Here is a 22,183-nt window from a genome sequence, read left to right on the forward strand (position 1 = left end):
AGGAGATTGCCAAGCCTTTCTTCCGAGATCCCTCTGGGTGGACTCAAATCTCCAACTTTCGGTCAGCAGCTGACGCATTAACTATTTGCACTACCCCGGGACTCCACCCATCTCATAGAGGTGTCCAATAAATTTATATAAGGAACATGCTTAGAAAATGCTACACGGTATGCACCCGATAAGTGCTTGTTAAATAAATGGGGTTTGCAGCAGGGCCAGCCGGGGTTGGAGTCAAAGCTATGCCACTTAGTTTCTGGGCAACATTGGGGAAATCGGCCTCCCTTTCTTCCTTCTCTTGGGAGCCCTGGTGGCACAGTTGTTAAGATCTCGGCTGCTAACCAAACAGCAGTTCAAATCTACCAGGTGCTCCTTGAAAACCCCATGGGGCAGTTCTACTCTGTCTTATAGGGTTGCTGTGATTCGGAATCCACTTGATGGCAATGGGTTTGATTTTTTATTGGTAGTACCGACAGGTACTATGCCAGGCCTAATTCACTTAGTACTCACAACCATTCTATGAGGTAGGTTCTAAGCCCTAATTTGCAGATGAGGAAACTGAGGCAGTGAGCAGGGTAATAACTTTCCCAAAGCCACCTGGCTGGTAATCCCTGCTCTCTGCTTCACAACGGCTCTACGTGTTTCCTGTGGGTCTCCTGCACTGAACCAGCTGCTCCGTGATGGGGCGGGGAGCTGGGGAGCGGGGTGGAGAGGCGGGGAAGGAGTCTGTCTTGTTCACTCAGGACAGAGCCTGGCACAGAGGAGGGAGGAGCTCTGTAAATCTTTATTGAATGAATGCTGCCCATTGCGCCAAGCCTACAAAATTATTTTTCCCTGCTGGACGGGGGCATGGTAGAATGTCACAGAGGTGACCACCCCAGGACCACTGCCTGGTCCCATCCAGGAGGTGTCTGAGAGCTGCATCCTTCTACTTGTTCCTAAGGCCAGCATCTCCCAGGCCAGGTCTTCAGCACTCTGATTCCCTGGGAAGTCTGTGTTTTCTTCTGAGTCTTCTTATTTCTCTCTTAAGCCTAGCTTGTCAGGCATTTCCTGAGTTCTCCTGTCCACAGAGGGAAAAAGCCCATCTCACAGCTTCACACGCTAAACACCGTAGGACAGCTGCCTAGTGGTCTGGGCTGTGAGTCTAATCTGATCTTTCTTTGTTTTCTCTCCTCCTCTAATTTTTCTGCAATAGCTTCTCCTCCTTCCCACAGATTGGCCCACTTCCCTGCACCCTTCTAGTCTCTTCCACACCCTGCTCTCTTCTATTCTCCAAGTCTTTCTTCTACCTTTTCAGATACCCATTTATTTCCTTAATCATTTTTCCAGCTTTTCCTTAACCATTTTAAAAACAGTTATTTGAAAGTCTTTTCCAGATCATTCTATTATCTCAAGTTTAGGGGATAGAAGTCCTCCTGTTTGTGGTGTATGCTGTCTCTTGATCGTGGTGGCTCAGTTTCTCAGTTTCTCAGGTGTTCTGATTGTAAGCTGAAGCCAGAGGTATTTTTCTCACAGGTAGTCTGGGTTATGAAAGCTCCCTCCAGACATGGTTTTGCCTTTGTCTCTGCTGAGACTCCCCAGTCTGGACTAATCTAAGAATTCCCAAGTTGTTTTGTTTTTGCTTTTGTTTTCACCTGGAAACTCAGGCAGGGACAGATTTTCTTGACATCTTCCATAGCTGGTGGGTGAACTTCTTCTACGTCCTGTTCTTTGAAGGTGCAGGCTTCAAGGATCTCAGCTGAACTTAAGAGTACTAGTTTCAGCTTCCTGCCTCTTGAAAGCCAATGCCTCGGTTGCTGCCCCTGCATGGTCATTACAGTGCCAGTGCTTGGCCCCTGCCTATTTCCTTTCTAATACCACCGCCCCCCACCCGCCGCCCCAGGGGCTCTGCTGCATCAGTGCACCCACTCCCTCTGCTTTTCTGCTCCCTCTTGACTTCAGAGAATAGACACATTATGTGATATTTATATTATATTTTCTACATATTCAGAGTGGGAGGGGCCACAGCATGCCATTTCCAAATGAGCACCTCAAGCACATGCATTCCTAGAGGGAACACGGAAGCTGAAATTTTAGTCCATAAGAAAAAACCCATTTCAGGATACAGCTAGAGTGGAAACACCTTGGCACCTCCTCCCATAAGCAGGAGCCCTACCTCCCCATCAGGCCAGGAGTCAGCCACAGAAATGCCACCTGGGTAGTTGGTATCTACCCTGTGCTGGATGCCATACTGCGTGCTTTACACGCATTGTTGTTGTGTCAAGTCGATTCCAACTCATGACGACCCCGTGTTACAAAGTAGAACTGCTTTGTATGGTTCCTTGGCCGTAATCATAACGAAAGCAGATTGCTAGGCCTTTTCTTCCACGGTACCACAAACAGCTAGCTGAAATATTGGCAGTTCGAACCCACCCAGAGGTGCCTTAGAAGACAGGCCTGGCAATCTGCTTCCAAAAGGTCACAGCCTTGAAATCCCTATGGAGTAGTTCTACTTGGTACACTTGGGGTCGCCATGAGTCAGAATGGACTTGATGGCAATTAACAACAACATAACCCTATGAAGTAAGTTCTAGTATTGTCACTGAGGCGCATTGGAGAAAACTGCCAGAATCACAGTTAGCAAGGGGCAGAACTGGGACTCAGGTTTAGATTGGGCCCAACCTTTTACCAAACACATCCTGTCTTCCTTCTTCCTTCCACGAGCCACCTAATAGCCCCCTCATTCTGCCCAGTCCTCTGGTAGCAGGGCCCACGTGGCTTCCTTCCTCTTCTCTGTCCTCAGCAGCCAGTGGGTGTGATCTGTGTGCAACCAGCCACCGTTCTGCAGAGGCTATGATCTGTGATTTTGTCCCTCGAAGACCACTCCGCAACTCGGAAGGGACTGTGGCACTCACACGACTCTTCGCCTGAGCCTTCATTACTGAGCAAAAGAAGGCCCGTGCCAAGGACTATCCAAAGGGAGATGCATGCTGGGAGTGGATTTGACTCTGGTCAGGACCCAAGGCACCCAGCCCTCCTCGAGACACTGTATGAGCCAGGCCGGGCTTCCAGACACAGCCCCTCCTGCCCCACCCCAGCCAGGGTGGTGCTTGTGCAGGAAGGACTCTAAATCCAGCTGCCAGACCCCTGGGCGGGAGAGGCAGGGAGGACTGGCCACCATGCACAGCTCCCACAGCCTCCTGCTGCTCCTGCTGCCGCTGCTGCTGCTGGCCACCACAGGTCCCGCTGGAGCCCTCACGGAAGAGGAGAAACGTTTGGTGGTGGAGGCGCACAACTTCTATCGTGCCCAGACCAACCCACCGGCCGCAAACATGTTGAAGATGGTGAGTGGAGCCTGTTGAAATTGGAGGGGCGCTGGGCAGGTCCTTCCCATTCCCCCCATCCCCCCTGCTGAAACTATGTCAGAGACCCTTACATTGTATAATTCACAGTTCCCCACAAGTAGCCCCATTATACAGATGAGAAAACTGAGGCTCAAAGGGACTTCCCCAGGGCCACACAGCTGTAAAGCCAGGCCTGCAAACCCCAGCGTCCCACTCTGATGACCCACCCCCTCCTTAGCACTTCCTAAAATGCATGTGCCCCTGGGAGGGGAAACAGGGGGTTCCTGAGGCATTGGTGGAGCTGGTCTTTCAGATGCCCTCCAAGGAGATGAGAAGTGGAGCAGCAGGACAGGTCTGAGCACCTGGGGTAGGAGGGAGGTCCTAAGGAGGCAGGTGAGAACAGGTGCCAGAAGCAGAGAGGGAGCTGGATCACACAGTTCAAATTCTCTGTCACCTACAAGACCTGTGATTTCAGGCGAGTCCCTTCACTTTGCTGATTCTCAGTTTCTCATCTGTAAAATGGCAATTGGAATTACAGCTGTATGTGTATCAACATGGAGCTCCCAATGGTCCAAATGGATAATATACTCAGCTGCTAACCAAAAGAATGGAAGTTCAAGTCCACCCAGAGGTGACTCGGAAGAAAGGCCTGGTGATCTATTTCCAAAACTCAGCCACTGAAAACCCCGTGGAGCACAGTTCCACTCTGAGGTACACGGGGTCGCCATGAGTTGGAATCCACTTAGGACAACTGTGAGTTTCTGGGTGTGTGCGTGTGTCAACATGGATTGGATGTCACACGTGTCATGTGGAACAGAGAAAAATACAGTCTGAAAAATACACACAGTAGGGTATATTCACATTAAGTTTTAAAACATGCAAAAAGGACTATTTATACGCTGGGGAGAAACACAAGCAGATGTAAACGTGCGTGGTAAAAGTACCGATGACTGGGCGGAGGGGACAGGTGGGCTTCGACTGCACTACAAACCAAGAACAACACCCATTGCCGTCAAGTCAATTCTGACTCACAGCGACCCTATAGGACAGAGCAGAACTGCCCCATTGGGTTCTCAAAGCTGTAAATCTTTACAGAAGCAGACCGCCACATCTTTCTCCTGTGGGACGGCTGATGGGTTTGAACCACTGACCTTTCAGTTAGCAGCTGAGTTCTTAACCACTGCAAGACCAGGGCTCCTCAACCGCACTAAACCTGTTGGAGCACCTGGTGGATTTGAACTGCTGACCTTTTGGTTCGCAGCCGAACTCTTAACCACTAAGCCAACAGGGCTCCCACTCAGTTGCACTAAACCGGCTGCTGTCGAGTGGATTCCGACTCATAGCGACCCTATAGGACAGAATAGAACCACCCCATAGAGTTTCCAAGGAGCACCTGGTAGATTCCAACTGCTGACCTTTTTGGTTAGCAGTCATAGCACTTAACCACTACGCCACCAGGGTTTCCTCAACTGCACTAGTGAGGTTTTATTTCTTAGTGTGGGTGGTAGGTCCACAGATGTTTGTGCTCAGGAATAAAGTTCGCCCCCTTCCTCCCTTCCTTGAGAGCTCACTAACCCATCCCCTCCAGCCATCTCAGGTGGCCTGGGAGATTGGGCAGCGTCCCAGAACCTGCAGCTGGTGCCGGAGGCCAAGGTTGCACCTGGAGAACTAGGCAGTAATCCTGGGGGTCTGAGATTTAAATGGCAACCTCAGCTCTACAGTCTAACTAAGTGACTCTAGATGAGCCCCCTACCTTCAGGGCCTCTGTTTCCTGATCCATAACATGGAGCTGGCAATCCCTGCCCTGAGGGTCAGGCAGGATAACATGTGAGAAAGATCTGGGAAGGGCTAAATGAATGCATCCAGCACTGCCATTCACAGCTCCCCGTTGCCCTTGGCAACCAGGAATTGCAGACAAAAAATCAGGAGCCCCCCCGCCTCCTGCCCCATGCTTGTACCAGCTCTATCAACAGTTTCCTGTGAGGCCTGGGACTCATTGCTGGACCTTAGTTTCTGCATTTGTATGATCCCTGATGCCCTTAAGTCTTGCTGGCTGAGGCTAGAGGCTACACAGGCTGGGTGCTGGGTTGAAGCCTGCCTCTGAGCAAGAGTGAACCTTGAGGTTGGGGCAAAGCTCTGGGAAGCAGATCAGACATTGAGGGGATCCCCCAGGCCAAGGCTGCTGTGTGGCTGGAAGTGATTGGAGGAGAGGGTGAAGGTAAAGCTAGGTTGGGACACCAGCATCAGAATCATTTAGGGGCAGGACTCAGAGGCGCAGGGACCCTGAGGCCAGATGGTCTAGGTTCAAATCTTGCCTTTGCTACTTTCCTGTATGACTTCAGCCAAGTTACTTCTCTGTGCCTCAGTTTCCTCATCTGTAAAATGAGGATGATAACGAGAACAACTTCCTCACAGCTTGTAAAAATGTAAATGATTGAGTATGTATGAAGGACTTAGAACAGTGCCTGGCACATAGTAAGTGCTCAATAGGTGTTGGATTAACCAAAGAGAGAATGGATCCAGAGTGAGGCAGGTGGAGGTTATCGTTGACTTCTCTCTCCCTCAGCCTCCACATCCAATCATCACCAGTTTTACCTCCAAGAAGGTTTAATTTTCCTTGAATCCTCCCTCTCCCACACCTATTTGGTCCAACCCTGGTTCAGTCCTTCAATTTTGCTCCCAAGGACTCCTATGACAGCCCCTACCTGCTCTCCAGCCTCTGGCCCCTGCTGCCAGAATGACTACTCTAACACATGGGCCTGACCCTGCTCAAAACCCTTCGATGGCTCCCCCTGGCTCCCACTGCCTCAGGATAAAGCTCCAGCTCCTGAGAAGGATCCTTGTGCTCTGGCCCCGGCCCCCTTCTCCAGCCTCCTCTCCTGCTCACCTTTTCCTTCAGTAATCTGGGTAGCTGTCTTTCCCCCAACCAAAACGTTGTTTCTCTCCTCCATGACTTTGCTTATATGGCGCTTTCTGTATTTTTCAACACCACCTGGATAACACCTCATCTTTTAAGATTTAGCTTAGTGTCTCCTTTCCCACACCCAAGTTGGGCTAAATGGCCCTCTTTGGTGCCCCAATAAAACTCATTGTATATTTATTGATACATTTTTCACATGGTAGCCCAATTACGTATGACAACGTAAACTTGGACTTCTTGGTTCTTGCTATCACAGTGCCTAGAACTGTTTAATAAATGAATAACTGGATGAATGAATGAACGGACTTGCTCCCAGATGGCGACCACGTAGCCAATGTGGGCAGGTGCAGTGACTATTGCAGCTCCACAGTTTGGGCTCTTGACAACCAAAAAGTCTTAAGACCCTGTGGAATGACTGTCTAATGGCAGGACTTCAGGCATCTAGTCAAAATGGAAATTACAGCTGCGCTCTGTAGGGGACACTGTTTTAGGTGTCTCAGTCAGCTATAGTTGACAAATATCTGTTGAGCAGCTACTATGTGCCACCATTGTGCCAGCCAGTGGGAATATGTCACTGCCCCTACCCTGAAGGAGCTTATGTCTAGCCTGGATCCTTGCAAGTCCTCCCAGACACCCTGATCCTGGTCCCCAGCACCTTGCTCCTTTACCATTCCAATCTCCCAGCGTTTGAGGGATTCTCAGGGGCCAGTGATTTGGGACAAAAATGCCCTGAGGGGGAAAGGCAGTCACTCGAGGTCACAGCAGTGGGGCTGATCCCAGTCAAGTGCTCCCATCCCTGCCCCAGGCAGCTGCTCCTGAGAGTCCTGAGTGGGTGGGGACTGGGTGTGGCTGCACAGCCCCCTTTCCTCGGGGTCACCCAAACTCTTGGCACTTTATGGGCCGTCTGGCTCTTGCAACTGGCTGGGCCCCCAGAGGGTGGAGGAACAGCTGCTGCCAGGCCATTCATTTCCAGGAGAGGCCAAGGACAAAGTTTAATAGGATCCAGGCCTCCCTCCTCAATCCTTTGGGTCAGATGATTTGTTAATAATCCCTGATTACCACCCACACTCCAGCCTGTTCTCCCAACTGGGGACACAGAACCTCAGAGGCCCTGTAACCTAAAATACATCCACTATCGTCTTATCTGGAAACCCAGGTGACGTAGTGGTTAAGAGCTACGGCAGCTAACCAAAAGGCTGGCAGTTTGAATCCACCAGGTGCTCCTTGGAATCCATATGGAGCAGTTCTACTCTGTCCTATAGGGTCGCTATGAGTCAGAATCGACTCGACAGCAACAGGTTTGATTTTTTGGTTTGGGTTCATCATCTTATCTGAGATCCCCACTATAGGACACTGTCTTTGGGATTTGACAGCTATTTGGGTTACCAAGCCTCCAAAAATATCTTGTGGTCTTCACAGCATGTTCAGGTAGCCCTAGGAGGCGTCCCTGAGAGGTAGGCAGGGGCATCGCTGCCCAATTTAAATGAAATTCTATTAATAATAATTTTGTCACAAACATCATCTCATTTAATTTTCCCATCCCACAAGAATTCAGAAAGGTTAAGCAATTTGTCCAAAACACATGGCCAATGAATGGTCCCAAGTTTGGTTAACTCCACCCCCAGGGTGGCACCTTCTCACCTCCCCACAGAAGCCCACCTGCTCCAAGTGATGACCAAGAGTCATCCAGCTGGGCGCGGGGGGGAAGTCTCCAGTTTCCAGAGGCACCAAGATACCCTTCAAACTTCTACTCTGATCCTCCTAGAATCTGTGGGCATCCTCACCTTCTCCCACCTCCCTCTCTCTCCTCCACTTCACTTTCCTCCTCAACCTGCACCCCATAGTTGTGGGACGAGGAACTGGCTGTCTTTGCCAAAGCCTACGCTGAGCATTGTGTGTGGGCCCACAACCCTCATCGCGGGCGGCGAGGTGAGAACCTATTTGCCATCATGGGTGACAGCATGGACGTGCAGATGGCTGTGGCAGAGTGGCACCGGGAGCGCGATTACTACAACTTCACCACAGGTGCCTGCCAACCTGGACAGATGTGCGGCCACTACACGCAGGTGCATAGCTGGCAGGGTGGGGCGTGGGTTGGGCCATGTGGGCATGGGTGGGGCCTGGGCCAGGGAGCCCAAAGGGAAGGTTTGTTGGGGCCTCCCAGTGTTGAGGTGGGGCCATAGAGGCGATGGTAAATATAAAACCCAATATTATTCTGCTTTTGGTTAGCTACCCCTCTTTTTACTACTACATGATTTAAAGAGTAAATTCATGAAACAGTGATTATCAATCTATGCTATATGCAGTATATAAAAATGTAATTTGAGACAATAATAATATAAAGGAGGAGGGACATAGAGATACAGGGTCAGTGTGTATGTATACCACTGTAACTAAGTTGGTATTATTCAAACTGGGATATTATAAGTTTAAAATGTTAACTGTAATCCAAAGGTAACCACTAAGAAAGTAACTAAAAATATATACAAAAAGGAAAGAAGAAGGTAATCAAAACAGTACACCACAGAAATTCAACTAAATAATTTTTAAAAAAGGACAGTAATGGAAGAATTAAGGAACAAAAACAACAAAAAAACACATAAGTCATACAGAAAACAATTAAATGGGAGAAGTAAACCCTTTCTTGTCAACAATTACTTTAAATGTAAATGGATTAAACTCTCCTATTAAAAGGCAAAGATGCTGCATTTTATATGCTGTCTACAAGAGACTCCCTTTAGATACAAGGCACAAAGAGGTTGAAAGTAAAAGGATGGAAAAAAGATATTCCATGCAAATAGTAACCAAAAGAGTGCTGGAATGGCTATATTATTACCAGACAAAATAGGTTTTAAATTTAAAAAGTTTAGGAGAGACAAAGAAGGACATTATATGTTAATTAAAGTTTCTATCCAGCATCCCTAGCAGTAGAGTCCCGAAATAAATGAAGCAAAAATTGACAGAATTGAGAAAAAAAACAGTTCCATGATGGTAACTGGAGACTTCAATATGCCCCTTTTAACAATGAATACCACAACCAGATAGAAGACCAGTGAGGAAATGGAGGACTTGGACAACACTATTAACCAATTAGATTTAACAGATATACAGAACACTTAGTTTATTCAGCAGAATACATATTCTTCTCTAGTGCACACAGAATATTCTCCAGGGTAGACCATATATTAGGCCACAAAACAAATCTTAGTAAATGTAAAATGATTGAAATCATACAAAGTATTTTTTCTCATCACAGTGGAATGAAACCAGAAATCAACACAGAAAGAAACTAGAAAATTCACAAATACGTGTAAATTAAATGACACACTCTTACGAATCAATGGGTCAAAGAACAAATCAAAAGGGAAACCAAAAAACCCCACCAGACTGAACCCAGAACAACTAGATGGTGCCTAGTTACCAACACCAGTGGCTTTGGCAGATCACAATAGAGGGTCCCACGCAGAGCAAGAGAAAAATATGGAACAAAATTCAAATTCACACACACACACACACACAAGACCAGGCTTGCTGGTCTGACAGAGACTAGAGAAACCCCAAGAGTATGGCCCCCAGACACCCTTTTAACTCAGTACTGAAGTCACTCCTAAGGTTCACCTATCAGCCAAAGATTAGACAGGTCTATAGGGCTAACAGTAACACACATGAGAAATGTGCTTTGTAGTTCAATTCATGTATGTAAGACCACTGGGCACATCAGCCCAAAAGCAAAGATAGGGAGGCAGGAAGGGACAGGAAAACTGGACGAATGGCAAGAGGGAACCCAGGATGGAGAAGAGGAGAGTACTGACACATCATGGAGTTGGCAACCAATGTCACAAAGCAATTTGCATATTAACTGTTTAAGGAGACACTAATTTGCTCTGTAAACTTTCACCTAAAGCACAATTAAAAAAAAGAAAAAAAAAATACCATGAGAAGAATGAAAATGAAAACACAACATACCAAAATTTATGGAATGCAGTGAAAGGCAGTACTAAAAGAGAAATTTATAACAGTAAATTCCTACATTAAAAATGTCTCCAATCAATAACCTAATGTTACAGCTTAAGGAACTAGAAAAAGAAGCACAAGTTAGACTGAAAAGTAAAAGAAGGAAGGAAATAATAAAGACCAGAGTGGAGGTAAGCAAAATAGAGAATAAGAAAACATCAGAGAAAATCGGCTATACCAAAAGTTAGTTCTTTGAAAAGATCAACAAAATTAACAAACCTTTACCTAGACTGACTAAAAAAAAAGAGAGAAATAAAAGTGGTAGCATTACTACCAGCTGTACAGAAATAAAAAGGATTATAAGAGAATGGTATGAACAACTGTATACCAACAAATTGGACCACCTAGATAAAATGGACAAATTTCTAGAAGCACACAAACTACCAAAACTAACTCTAAAAGAAATAGAAAATCTGAATAGGCCTGTAACAAATATGGAGATTGAATTAGTAGTCAAAAACTTCTCAACAAAGAAAAGCCCAGGACCAGATGGCTTCAATGTGAAATTCTACCAAACATTTAAAGAGGAATTAACACTAATCCTTCTCAAATTCTTCCAAAAAATAGAAAAGGAGGGAACACTTCTTAATTCATTCTATGAGGCCTTCATTGCCTTGACACCAAAGAAAACTACAGGCCAATATCCTCTATGAATAAAAAAAAAAAATATGATGCAAAAATCCTAGATAAAATACTAGCAACTCAAATTTAGCAATATATTAAAAGGATTATATACCATGACCAAGAGGAATTTATCACAGAAATAAAAGGGTGATTCAACACATGAAAATCAGTCAATGTGATATACCACACTAATAGAATGAAGAAAACAAAGCAAAACAAAACATGATCATCTCAAGTGATGCAGAAAAAGCATTTGACAAAATCCAACACCCCTTCATGATAAAAACACTCAACAAATTAGAAATGGAAGGAAATTTCTTCAACATGATAAAGACCATATATATATATATATAAACCATGACCAACATACTCAATGGTAAAACACTGAAATCTTTCCCTCTAAAATCAGGAACAAGACAAGGATGCCCACTTTCACCACTTCCATTCAACATAGTACTGGAAATTCTAGTGAAAGCAATTAGACAAGAAAAAGAAATAAAAGACATCCAAATTGAATAGGAAGACATAAAATTATCTGTTTGCAAATGACAATCTTATATGTAGAAAAATCTGAACAATCCACAAAAAAGCTGTTAGAGCTAAGAAATGAATTCATCAAAATTGTAGGATACAAAGTGTGATGGTTATGGCTGTGTGTCAACTTGGTTGGGCCATGATTCTCAGTGATTTGACAGTTACGTAATGTAGTTTGCCAGTTATGTAATGATGTAGTTTGACAGTTATGTGATGATGTAGTTTGCCAGTTATGTGATGATGTAGTTTGACAGTTACGTGATGATGTAATCTGGCAGTTACATGTAATGATGTAGTCATCCTCCATGATGTGATCTAATGCAGCCAATCAGGTGTAAAGGGAGTTTTCTCAATGGTGTGGCCTGTATCCAATATATATGGACATTCCGGCAAAGCTTTCTCGATCTGGATCCTGCATCCAGCTCATCATCATCTGACCTCTGGTTCTTGGGACTTGAGCCAGAGGCCTGCTATATTGCCTGCCAATCTTGGAATTTGTCATCCTCCACTGCCTGTGAGCCAGTGGCCTGCTGTCTTATCTGCTGATCTTGGGTTCATCAGCTCTTGCACCTACATGAGTCAGAAGAAGCCTCCAGATTGGCACCTGACCCACAGACTTGGGACTTGCCAGCCTCTGCAACCACGTGAGCCATTTCCTTGAGCTAACTCTGCATTAAAAACAAACAAACCCATTGCTGTCAAGTCAATTCCGACTCATAGTGACCTTATAGGACAGAGTAGAACTACCCCATATGGTTTCCTAGGAGTGCCTGGTGGATTTGAACTGCTGACCTTTTGGTTAGCAGCTGTAGCTCTTAACTACTATGCCACTAGGGTTTCCAACTGTACATATATATATATATATATATATATACATATGTATGTATGTATACACATACACATATATGCTTCACTGGTTTTGCTTCTTTGGAAAACCCAGCCTAAGACAGAAAGTCAGTACATAAAAATCAGTTGTAATTTCTATATACTAGCAATGAGCAAACCAAAAAGGAAATTAAGAAAACAATTCTGTTTACAATAGCATTAAAGATAAAATACTTATGAATAAATTAACCAAGGCAGTGAAAGACTTGTACACAGAAAACTACAAAACGTTGCCGAAAAAAGTTAAAGATAGCCTAAATAAATTGAAAGACATTCTGTGTTCATAGATTGGAAGACTTAATATTGTTATGATGACAATATTACCCAAAGTGATATACAGATTCAGTGCATTCCCTATTAAAATCCTAAAAGCATTTTTCACAGAAATGGAAAAACCTGTCCTAAAATTCATATGGAATTTAAAGAAACCCTGAATAGCCAAAACAATATTGAAAAAGAAGAACAAAGTTGGAGACACACACTTCCTGATTTCAAAGCTTAATACAAAGCTACAGTAATCAAAACAGTGTGGTACTGGCATAAGGATAGACATATAGACCAATGGAACAGAACAGAGAGCCCAGAAATAAACCTTTACATACGTGGTCAATTGATTTTCAACAAGAGTACCAAGGCTATTCAATGAGGAAAGGACAATCTTTTCAACAAATGATGCTGGGAAAACTGGATATCCACATGCAAATGAATTAAGTTGGACTCTTACCCTACACAATATAAAAAAATCAACTCAAATGGACCCAAGACATAAAACTATAAAACTCTTAAAGGAAAACATACAGGAAAAGCTTCATAACCTTGTATATGACAATGATTCTTAGATATGACACCCAAAGCACAGAAAATAATAGAAAAAAATAAATTAGAACTTTTGTGCATCAGAGGACACTATCAAGAGACCGAAAAGACAACCCACAGGCTGAGGGGAATATTTACAAATCATATGTCTAATAAAGGATTAACATCCAGAATATGAATTTTTAGAAAACTCTTACAACTCAACAACAACAAAAAACCAAAGAGTCCAATTTTAAAATGGGCAAAAGACTTGAATAGACATTTCTCCAAAGAAATACAAATGTCCGATAAGCACACGAAAAGAAGCTCAATATCATGAGTCATTAGGGAAAATGCAAATCAGAACCACAATGAGATATCACTTCCCGTTAGGATGGTTACTGTTATGGATTGAATTGTGTCACCCCAAAATGTGTATCAATGGGCTAGGTTATGATTCCCAGTATTGTGTGGTTGTCCACCATTTTGTGATCTGATGTGATTATCCTATGTGTTGTAACTCCTGCCTCTATGATGTTAATGAGGCGGGATCTGAGGCAGTTATGGTAATGAAGCAGGACTGAATCTACAGGATTAAGTTGTATTTTGAGTCAATCTCTTTTGAGATATGAAAGACAGAATCGAGCAGAGAGGAGAGGGACGTCATTACCGCCAAGAAAGAAGATCCAGGAAGTGGAGTGTGTCCTTTGGACCCAGGGTCCCTGTGCTGAGAAGCTCCTAGACCAGGGGAAGATTGATGACAAGGATTTTCCCTAGAGCCGACAGAGGAAGCCTTACCCTGGAGCTGGCACCCTGAATTTGGACTTCTAACCTCCTGGATTGTTAGAGAATAAATTTCTGTTTGTTGAAGCCATCCACTTGTGGTATTTCTGTTATAGCAGCACTAGATAACTAAGACAGCTATCATCATAAAAAATGGAAATTAACAAGTGTTGATGAGGATGTGGAGAAACTGGAATCCTTGTACATTGCTGGTGGGAGCGTAAAATGGCGCAGCTACTGTGGAAAACCGTTTGGTGGTGTCTTAGTTTGCGAGTACTGCTGTAACAAAAATACCACAAATGGGTGGCTTTACCAAACATTAATTTTTTCACAGTTTAGGAGGCTAGAAGTCTGAATTCAGGGCACTGGCTCTAGAGGAAGGATCTCTTTTTATCTGCTCTGGGGGAAAATTCTTGTTTTGGCTTCTCTAGTCAGCAATCCTTGGAGTTCCTGAGTGTGTAGCCTAGTCTGCCTCCATCTTCTGATGGTGTCTGAGGGCTTCCCCGTGTCTGCTTGCTTGCTCCTCTCTGCGTCTATGCTGCTTCTTACATCACTCAGGATGGACAGGTTTAGGACACATCCTATGACGGTATGGCCTCATTAACATAGCAAAGAAAACCCTATTCCCAAATGGAATTACATCCACAGGCATAAAGGGTTAAGATTCCAACACATATTTTGGGGAGAGACAATTCGGCCCATAACAAGTGGTTCCTCAAAATGTTAAACAAAATTAACCCTTATGATCCAAAAGGTGGAAACAACCCAAATGTCCATCAACAGATGAATAATAGGTAGATAAAATGTGGTATATGCATACAATGGAATATTATTCAGCCATAAAAAAGAACAAAGTATTTTTTTAAAAAAAAGAATGAAGTTCCAATACATGCTACATGGATGAACCTTGAAGACATTATCCTAACTGAAGTAAGCCAGACACAAATGAACAGATACTGTATGATTCCACTTACATGAAGAATTTAGAATAGGCAAATTCATAGAGACAGAAAGTAGACTAGAGGTTACCATTGGCTAGGGGAAGGGGTAATGGGAAGTTATTGTTTAATGAATACAGAGTTCCCGTTTGGGATAATAAAAAATCCAGAGATGGATAGTAGTGATGGTTACACAACACTGTGCATGCACCTAACACCACTGAATTGTAGATTCACAGAGTGGTTAAAACGGTAATTTTGTTATGTCTATTTTATCACACACACAAATATATATATAGTAAGTGGAGGCTGCCTGTCTCAGCCCATAGCAGTGTACAAAGATTGTTTTGACTTTTAAAATTTTATATTTAAGACAGAACTCCTTCTGGAAGTTAGGACACCACACCTGGAAACAAGCAGAGCACACTGCTGCTTATTCATGATTTGAAGGAGCTTTCACTTCCAAAATGGCATCTCTGTTCCCTTCCTTGGGTTTTTCTTGTCGCTGATTCTTACCATTTGGGGGTTGCAGGTTCCACCATTTGAGATTCATTCCTTTGGATATACTCCTTGTTTAAAATGCAAGGAAGAGCCTGCAGGAAGAATTTATGATGGTATAGCAGATCCATGGAGCTGAGGCAAAGTTCTAAGGGCCTGGTGAAATGGAATTTGTGGTTGGTGGGGGAAAATAGAATGCTCAGGACAAACCTCTCCCTGTTCAGAATTATTCCCTGAAGCTGTGTGTCCTCAGGGAATAGATAGATTTCCCTAGGCTATAGGGCGTCCCCTCTCCGCAAACATCTAAGGCTGGGGTGGGGAGACACCAGGTAGGAGCCGTCCTACAGTCCTACCCTGGCAGGAGCTAAACTGTTGGATTTGCCTTCCTTCAGGTGGTCTGGGCCAAGACAGAGAGAGTTGGCTGTGACTCCCACTTGTGTGCTAAGCTCCAGAACGTTGAAGATTCTAATGTCCACTTTCTGGTTTGCAACTATGTGCCCCCGTGAGTGCTATGCTGCGTTGTGCTGTGCGGGGAGCCCTGGGGATGGCGGTGGTGAGAGGCAGGGCAGATTCAAAGGAAAGGCTGAGGAACGCAGAGCCTAAGGAAGCGGGAAGCGGCCAACCTGGGGCTTACGCCGTTGGTGTTGGGGGTAGGTTTGCTCTCACTGGCCAAAGAGGACCATGAGGAGCCCAAGGTCGCCCACCGTGTTAGGGGCGGGGAAACAGCTGACCAGGGATCTCCCGGATGCCTCCCGGTCTAGGTGTGTGTATGGGGGCGGCGGGACGGGCAGACACCTTCCGCAAGCGCCCTCCCTGCTTGCCTCCTGCAGGGGGAACGTGATTGGGCAGAAGCTCTACGAGGTGGGGCCGCCATGCTCCGCGTGTCCCAGGGGCTACCACTGTGAGCAGTCCCTCTGTGGTGAGTCGTGGGGAGAGAGAGGGCAAGGATGCTGACCAGACAGCTGAGCCTCCCTGGGCTTCCTGGGGTCACGAGGACAGGGGAGGGGCCTGGCGGGACACGACTCCCCAGAACCCTCCGCCAACCCACCCATCTGAGCTCCCCCACTCCTTTTGCCCTCCTTTGAGCAGCTACTTTAGCACCGTTATTCAAATTGACTGCATCTCAGCGCTCAAGGGAAGCTTGCTGGGTGAGGTGGGCGTGGACCGATGGAAAGGCCGGTGGAGCCAGGTTGGTGGGCGTGGTCAGAAGGACAGGACCAGGACAAGGCCAGTGGTGGATGAGTTACAAACAGGAATCCAGCCGGAGAAGTCCCCTGAAAAGGTGGAATCGGGAGCGCAGAGAGAGGAAGACTTGGAAAGGATGGTGGATGGAGAAGCCCACTATGTCAGTAACATAGTTTTCTTATCAATGAGGGACACATTCACTAGAGAGGGTGTGTGCATGTGTGTGTATTTGTCCTGTTAGGGCATTTGGTTGCCTCACTGTGGTTGCAGTGGGTGACAGATGTGGGCCCCACTTCCAGCACTAATGCCAGGCCTTGTCTGTCTTATCAGAGCCCATCAGAGTTCCAGAAGAGCCTCAGGATTTGCCTTGCCTGATGACTGAGGCCCAGACCTCCCTGGCAACTGAAGCCTCAGGGTCTAGTAAAATGGGTGCCTCTTCTTCCCTAGCAACTGAGGCACCACCCTTCTTGGTAACAGAGGCCCCAGCTTCCCTGGCAACCAAGGCTTTGCCTACTGGACGAACAGAGGCCACATCTTCCTTAGCAATGAAAGATTTCCCCTCCATGGCAACAGAGGCCCTATCTGCCTCAGCAATGAAAGATCCCCCCTCTAAGACAACAGAGGCCCCACCTTCCTTAACAACTGAAGTCTCCTCCTTTTTGGCAACTCACAGCCTGCTCTCCTTGGAGGAAAAGCCAGTTAACTTCCCAAAATCCACCCATGCTCCCCTCCCCAAATCAGCAGACAAAGTGGCCATCAGGACAAGTGTTCCCTCCATGAGTTCAGAGGAATCTCTGTACCCCAAGGTGTCCCTGACAGGGAGACGACAGCCCCTACCCCATGCCCAGGAGAAGGCCGAGGCAGAGGGCCCCCATGAGTTGCGTCCTCTGGATGAGTTCCTGGCCTCAGTTTTCCCAGCCCAAGGTGATCCAGATGAGCTGCAGGCCACACCTGTCCACATGGGGCAAACCTCCTCCAGGTCCCTGCCCAACTCCCCCAATACCTTTGCCAATGCTAATGCTATAGATGGGCGCACCCTAGCCCTGCAGTCATCCTTGCCAGGTAAGGCCTGTGTTGTCTGCTCTCCCCATCCTCCTGGTTCCAGCATGTCCGCACTCTGTCCCCAGCATGGATGGTATGGGCTTGGTGGGAGCATGCATCCTCTGCTTAGGAGCCTCCTTCCTGGCTTCTAGGCCCCTTCCTTGCATGGCTGTGAGGTGGGTGAGAGATCAGGCGTAGAAGTCTCCAGGCTGAGGCAAAGCCTCTCCTTTGCCGCAGGTGCCGATCTCCCTGAAGGGGCTGTCACCGAGTCAGAGCTGAACCCGAACCCAGCGATGCCAAACCCTGCAGGACCCAGTCCTGCAGGGCCCAACCTGGAGAAGCCAAACCCATTGGGGCAGGACATTGAGGGCTCCAGCCCTGCCCAGCTGAACCCAGCAGGATCGAACCCGACAGGGCCAGGGCCGAGCCAGGCCGGGCCAAACCCAGTGGGACCAAACTGGGCAGAACCGAACCCAGCAGGGCCAAGCCCAGAAGGGCCAAATGCTGCAGAGCCGGGCTCAGAAGAGTTGAACCCGGCAGAGCCAGGAGAGCTGAACCCAGAAGAGGTAGAATCGCTGAACCCAGAAGAACTGGAGGAGCCGAATCTGGGAGAGCCGAACCTGGAAGAGCCAAACCTGGAAGAGCCGAACCTGGAAGGGCCAAATGCAGAAGAGCCGAACGCAGAAGAACCAAACCTGGAAGAGCCAGACGTGGGACACCCGACGGTGGAAGACCCGAATGCAGAAGAACCTCCAAATGAGGGACACCCGACCGTGGAAGACCCTAATGCAGAAGAGCCGCCGGACGCGGGACACACAACCGCGGAAGACCCGAATGCAGAAAAGCCACCAACCGCGGAAGAAGAGCCAAAACCCACAAGGCCAAAACCCAATAAGCCAATGATACACTTAAAGCCCAAACCCTCAACGTTTAACTCGGCCCCTGGTTGTGGATGGAGCCCCCTTCTGGGACCGCTGCTGCTGCTTCCGCTGGCATTGGCTGGAATCTTCTGAAGGGCTGGCTACTCGAAGGCAAGGCCTGGTGGGGGAACCCTGACCTCGTGCCCACTCTGGATTGTCGTTCTCAAAGTGAGAGGCCACAGCTCCCTGGGCAGGCCCTGTCTGTGGCCCGGCAGCCCTCTTTCACCCCAGCTTCTGCCTAGACCCCACAACTGCCCCTCATCTCCTCAGGAGGCCTTTGCAGAGCCAGTCTCTGGCACCACTATCCCGTAAGTGCCCTGCTCCGTCCTTCCACCTCTGGAGCGGCCCATCCCTCAGCTGGCCACAGAGTGTCCTGAGAGGTGTCCTGTGCACTTCCTCCAGTTGTCTCTGTGGCCATGGGCCTGCTCTCCCGGAGACAGAAGCTCTCGGGGCTTCCCAGGAGCCCCTTGTCTTTCCCAGTCCCCTGGCTGCTTCCTCCAGGGCTGCCCCCAGGAGTGCCTCCTGCTTTGCCATGGTGGAGAGGTCAGCTGTCCTCCTCTCATCTTTCCCACCTTCTCCTCAGTCTCCCAAACAAGATGCTTCTCAGCTGAAGGCTCTCTGGAAGGGGAAGGCTGTAGGGCATGTGCCTTATCCACAGACAGCCAGGGGGCATAAGGCCAGGCTGGCTGTGAGCTCTGGGGGCAGCTCAAGGACTGTGCACCAGGCCCGGACCTCTCCTGCCCCTCCCACCTCAGTCCTGGAGGTGAGTGGGCAGTCTGCCTGTCTGGACTGGGACTGTCTGCCTACACAGAGTAGGGGGCTCCGGTTCAGTGCCCCTTCCTCCTACTTGCCTGGGGAGCTGGGAAAGGGAACAGTGAGGGGCAGATGAAGGACAAGCCCCACCTGAGTGAAGTTCTCTGGGTGGGGAAGGTAGGCACCAGGAAAGGGAAGCAACCCCTGACTCCTGAATAAAAGCCTGTCTAAGGGTATCTAGAGTCTCAGTGCTTGTAAGGGCGTGGGAGGCAAAGGAGGGCCCTTTGGGAGGCTCTGAAGAGGCTCAACTCTTCCCTTATGGCTACTATTCCTTCTCCTTCACACCCCAACTCCCGAACACACCTCTTAAGGGCACCGTTCCTTTCCTTTCTATAAGCTGCCCCAACCCCCATATCTTCAGGGCTACTTCACTTTCCTTCTTATACTCAAGAGACAGGAGTGGAGGAAGGCCAAGGAGGGTGCAGGGCTGACTCTCCCAGCTTCAGGAGTCACCAGTGGGGCCGAGGCATGCTCAGGGCCCAGGATCAAGGTATGGCATACAACCTCCTCACAGAGGTGCCCCTGCCTAGGCCCACGTGGGAGACAAAGTCAGAAATGAATCTCAGGCGTGGCTTTGCCAAACTGGTGATTGAAGAGTTCAGACAAAGGGTTCTGGAGTCTCAGGCCTCCCCCAAGGCAGTACTGTGGGGCAGAAAAGCACAAATGGGGGCTAGAAGGAGCTATGACTGAGGGAGGCTTGGAACCAAGCTGGGGAAGGGCACAGCAACTGTCTCCAGGCCAAAGCAGGAGGGTGAGCAGTTAAACAGGAAACCATCCAATCCTGACCTGGTAACCTATATGGTCACTCCCCTCTCCCCATCCCAGATGGCTGTGGAATTTATTTGATTGATCAATAATGGTCCTGGCAAAAATCAGCTAATGGTGAGACATTTGTAATGAAATACTAATTTTAAAAATCCATGACATCTTGATAGAAATTAGAGTTTACACAAACAAAAGAACGTTCAATATTACCAACAAATATGAAATGCATGTCATGTGACAGGATAGCAGGAAGGTTTTTGTACATTTGACACCTGACCGTATTTTCAGTCACCATGCTATCTTCTCTCCAGATTTAAAAAAATAGCATGATTTCTATAAAAAAGCTTTTTTTCCCCTCTGTACAAAAATCAAATAAGGGCCAACAAGTCACAACAGTGCAATAAAACCAAACCAAACCTGTTGCCATTGGGTCAATTGCGACTCATAGCGACCCTACAGGGCAGAATAGAACTGCCCCATTGAGTTTCCAAGGAGCACCTGGTGGATTCGAACTGCCAACATTTTGATTAGCACCTGCAGCACTTAACCACTACGCCACCAGGGTTTCCAACAGTGCAATAGGTAGAGGATAAAAAACTACACCAGACAGGTCTTGAAAATAAATACTAACCAGGAGGAGGAGGAGCAGACAGAGCACTTTTTGGGGGGTTTGTTTTCCTCACCTTGAATGTGTGGGGTTTTCATAGCCAGGAGATCTTGACCTATCTCATGAGTGCCATTTATTTTGACTAAGATATCATTGCGTTATCCAAGGTCAGGAAAAGTTACCCTTACGTTTTCTTCTAAGAGTTTTATAGTTTTAACTCTTAAATCTAGGTCTTTGACTAGTGAATTTTTTTTTCTGTGTGGTGTGACGCAGAGGTCCAACTTCATTCTTTTGGATGTGAATATCCAGCTGCCCCAGCACCATTTGTTGAAAGAAGATTCTTTTCCCATTTAATTGACTGGATACCCTTGTCAAAAATCAATTGACCATAAAGGTGAACATTTGTTTTTGGACTCAGTTCTTTCCTAGATCTGTATGTCTATCCTATGCCAGTACCACACTGTCTTGATTACTGTAGCTTTGTGATGTTTTCAAATCAGATGTATGAGCGCTCCAACTTTAAGATTATTTTGGCTACTCTGGGTTCCTTGCATTTCCATATGAATTTTAGGACCAGTTTGTCAGTTTCTACAAAGCAGCCAAATGGCCTTTTGCTAGAGATTGCATTGTATCTGCCATCTTAACAATATTGTCTTCCAATCCATGAATATGGGCTGTCTTTCCATTTACTTAGGTCTTATTTAATTCTTCCAGCAATGTTTTATAGTTTTCAGAGTATAATTTTTGTAATTCTTTTGTTAAATTTATTCCTAAATATTTTTTGATGCTTTTGTAAACGCAAGTTTTAGTTTCATTTTTGTTCTTTGCTACTATATAGAAATACAATTAATTTTTTATATTGATCTTGTATCCTGCAACCTTATTGAACTCATTTGTTGTTATAATAGTTTTTTAGTGGATTCTTTAGGATTTTCTATGTACAAGATGTCATCTGCAAATAGTTTTACTTCTTCCGTTCTAGTCCAGGTATCTTTTCATCTTCTTGCCTGATTGCCCTGACTAGATCCTCTAGTACCATGTTGAACGTAAGCTGTGAGAGCAAACATTCTTGACTTGCTTCTTTCCGATCTTAGGGGAAGCATCGAGTCTTTCACCATTAAGTACAATGTTAGCTGTTTTTCGTAGATGCCTTTTATCAGGTTAAGGAGGTTCCTTTTATTCCTAGTTGAATGTTTTTTATCAAGGAGTGTTGAATTTTGTCAAGTGCTTCTTCTGTGTCTATTGAGATGATCATGTGAGTTTTGCCCTTTATTCTATTGATAGGGTGTATTAATCGATTTTTAGATGCAAAACCAATCTTGTGTTCTTGGGGGTCACGCCCCTCTTGGGCCTGTTTTTTCCAGCTGGCACTGGTGGTCAAGTGTGGTGGCCTTTGGGTAGAGTGGGACCTGTGGAAGCCAGGATCCATCTTTCCTGGTTTTAGGGTAGGCTCTGCCTGTTCCTTCAAAGCAGAAGCCCCTGTGGCCAGCCATCAGGAAACCTGCCACACGAGAGAGCCTATTCAAAGCCAAGAGCCAGAA

General features: G+C 46.6%; 1 protein-coding gene across 1 annotated transcript; it reads left to right on the forward strand.

The window, feature by feature from the left end:
• The first annotated feature begins 2,346 nt into the window (after nucleotides 1–2,346).
• Nucleotides 2,347–19,057, forward strand: PI16 (peptidase inhibitor 16). Its single transcript, XM_064294479.1, has 6 exons — nucleotides 2,347–3,320; nucleotides 8,085–8,306; nucleotides 15,704–15,813; nucleotides 16,142–16,230; nucleotides 16,827–17,642; nucleotides 17,775–19,057. Exons 1-6 carry the CDS (start codon nucleotides 2,964–2,966, stop codon nucleotides 18,548–18,550), a joined length of 2,370 nt encoding a protein of 789 aa, XP_064150549.1. The 5' UTR covers nucleotides 2,347–2,963; the 3' UTR covers nucleotides 18,551–19,057.
• The last annotated feature ends 3,126 nt before the right edge of the window (nucleotides 19,058–22,183 follow it).

The sequence above is a fragment of the Loxodonta africana genome, chromosome 1 (genome assembly GCF_030014295.1).
Source record: "Loxodonta africana isolate mLoxAfr1 chromosome 1, mLoxAfr1.hap2, whole genome shotgun sequence".
NCBI lineage: Eukaryota > Metazoa > Chordata > Mammalia > Proboscidea > Elephantidae > Loxodonta > Loxodonta africana.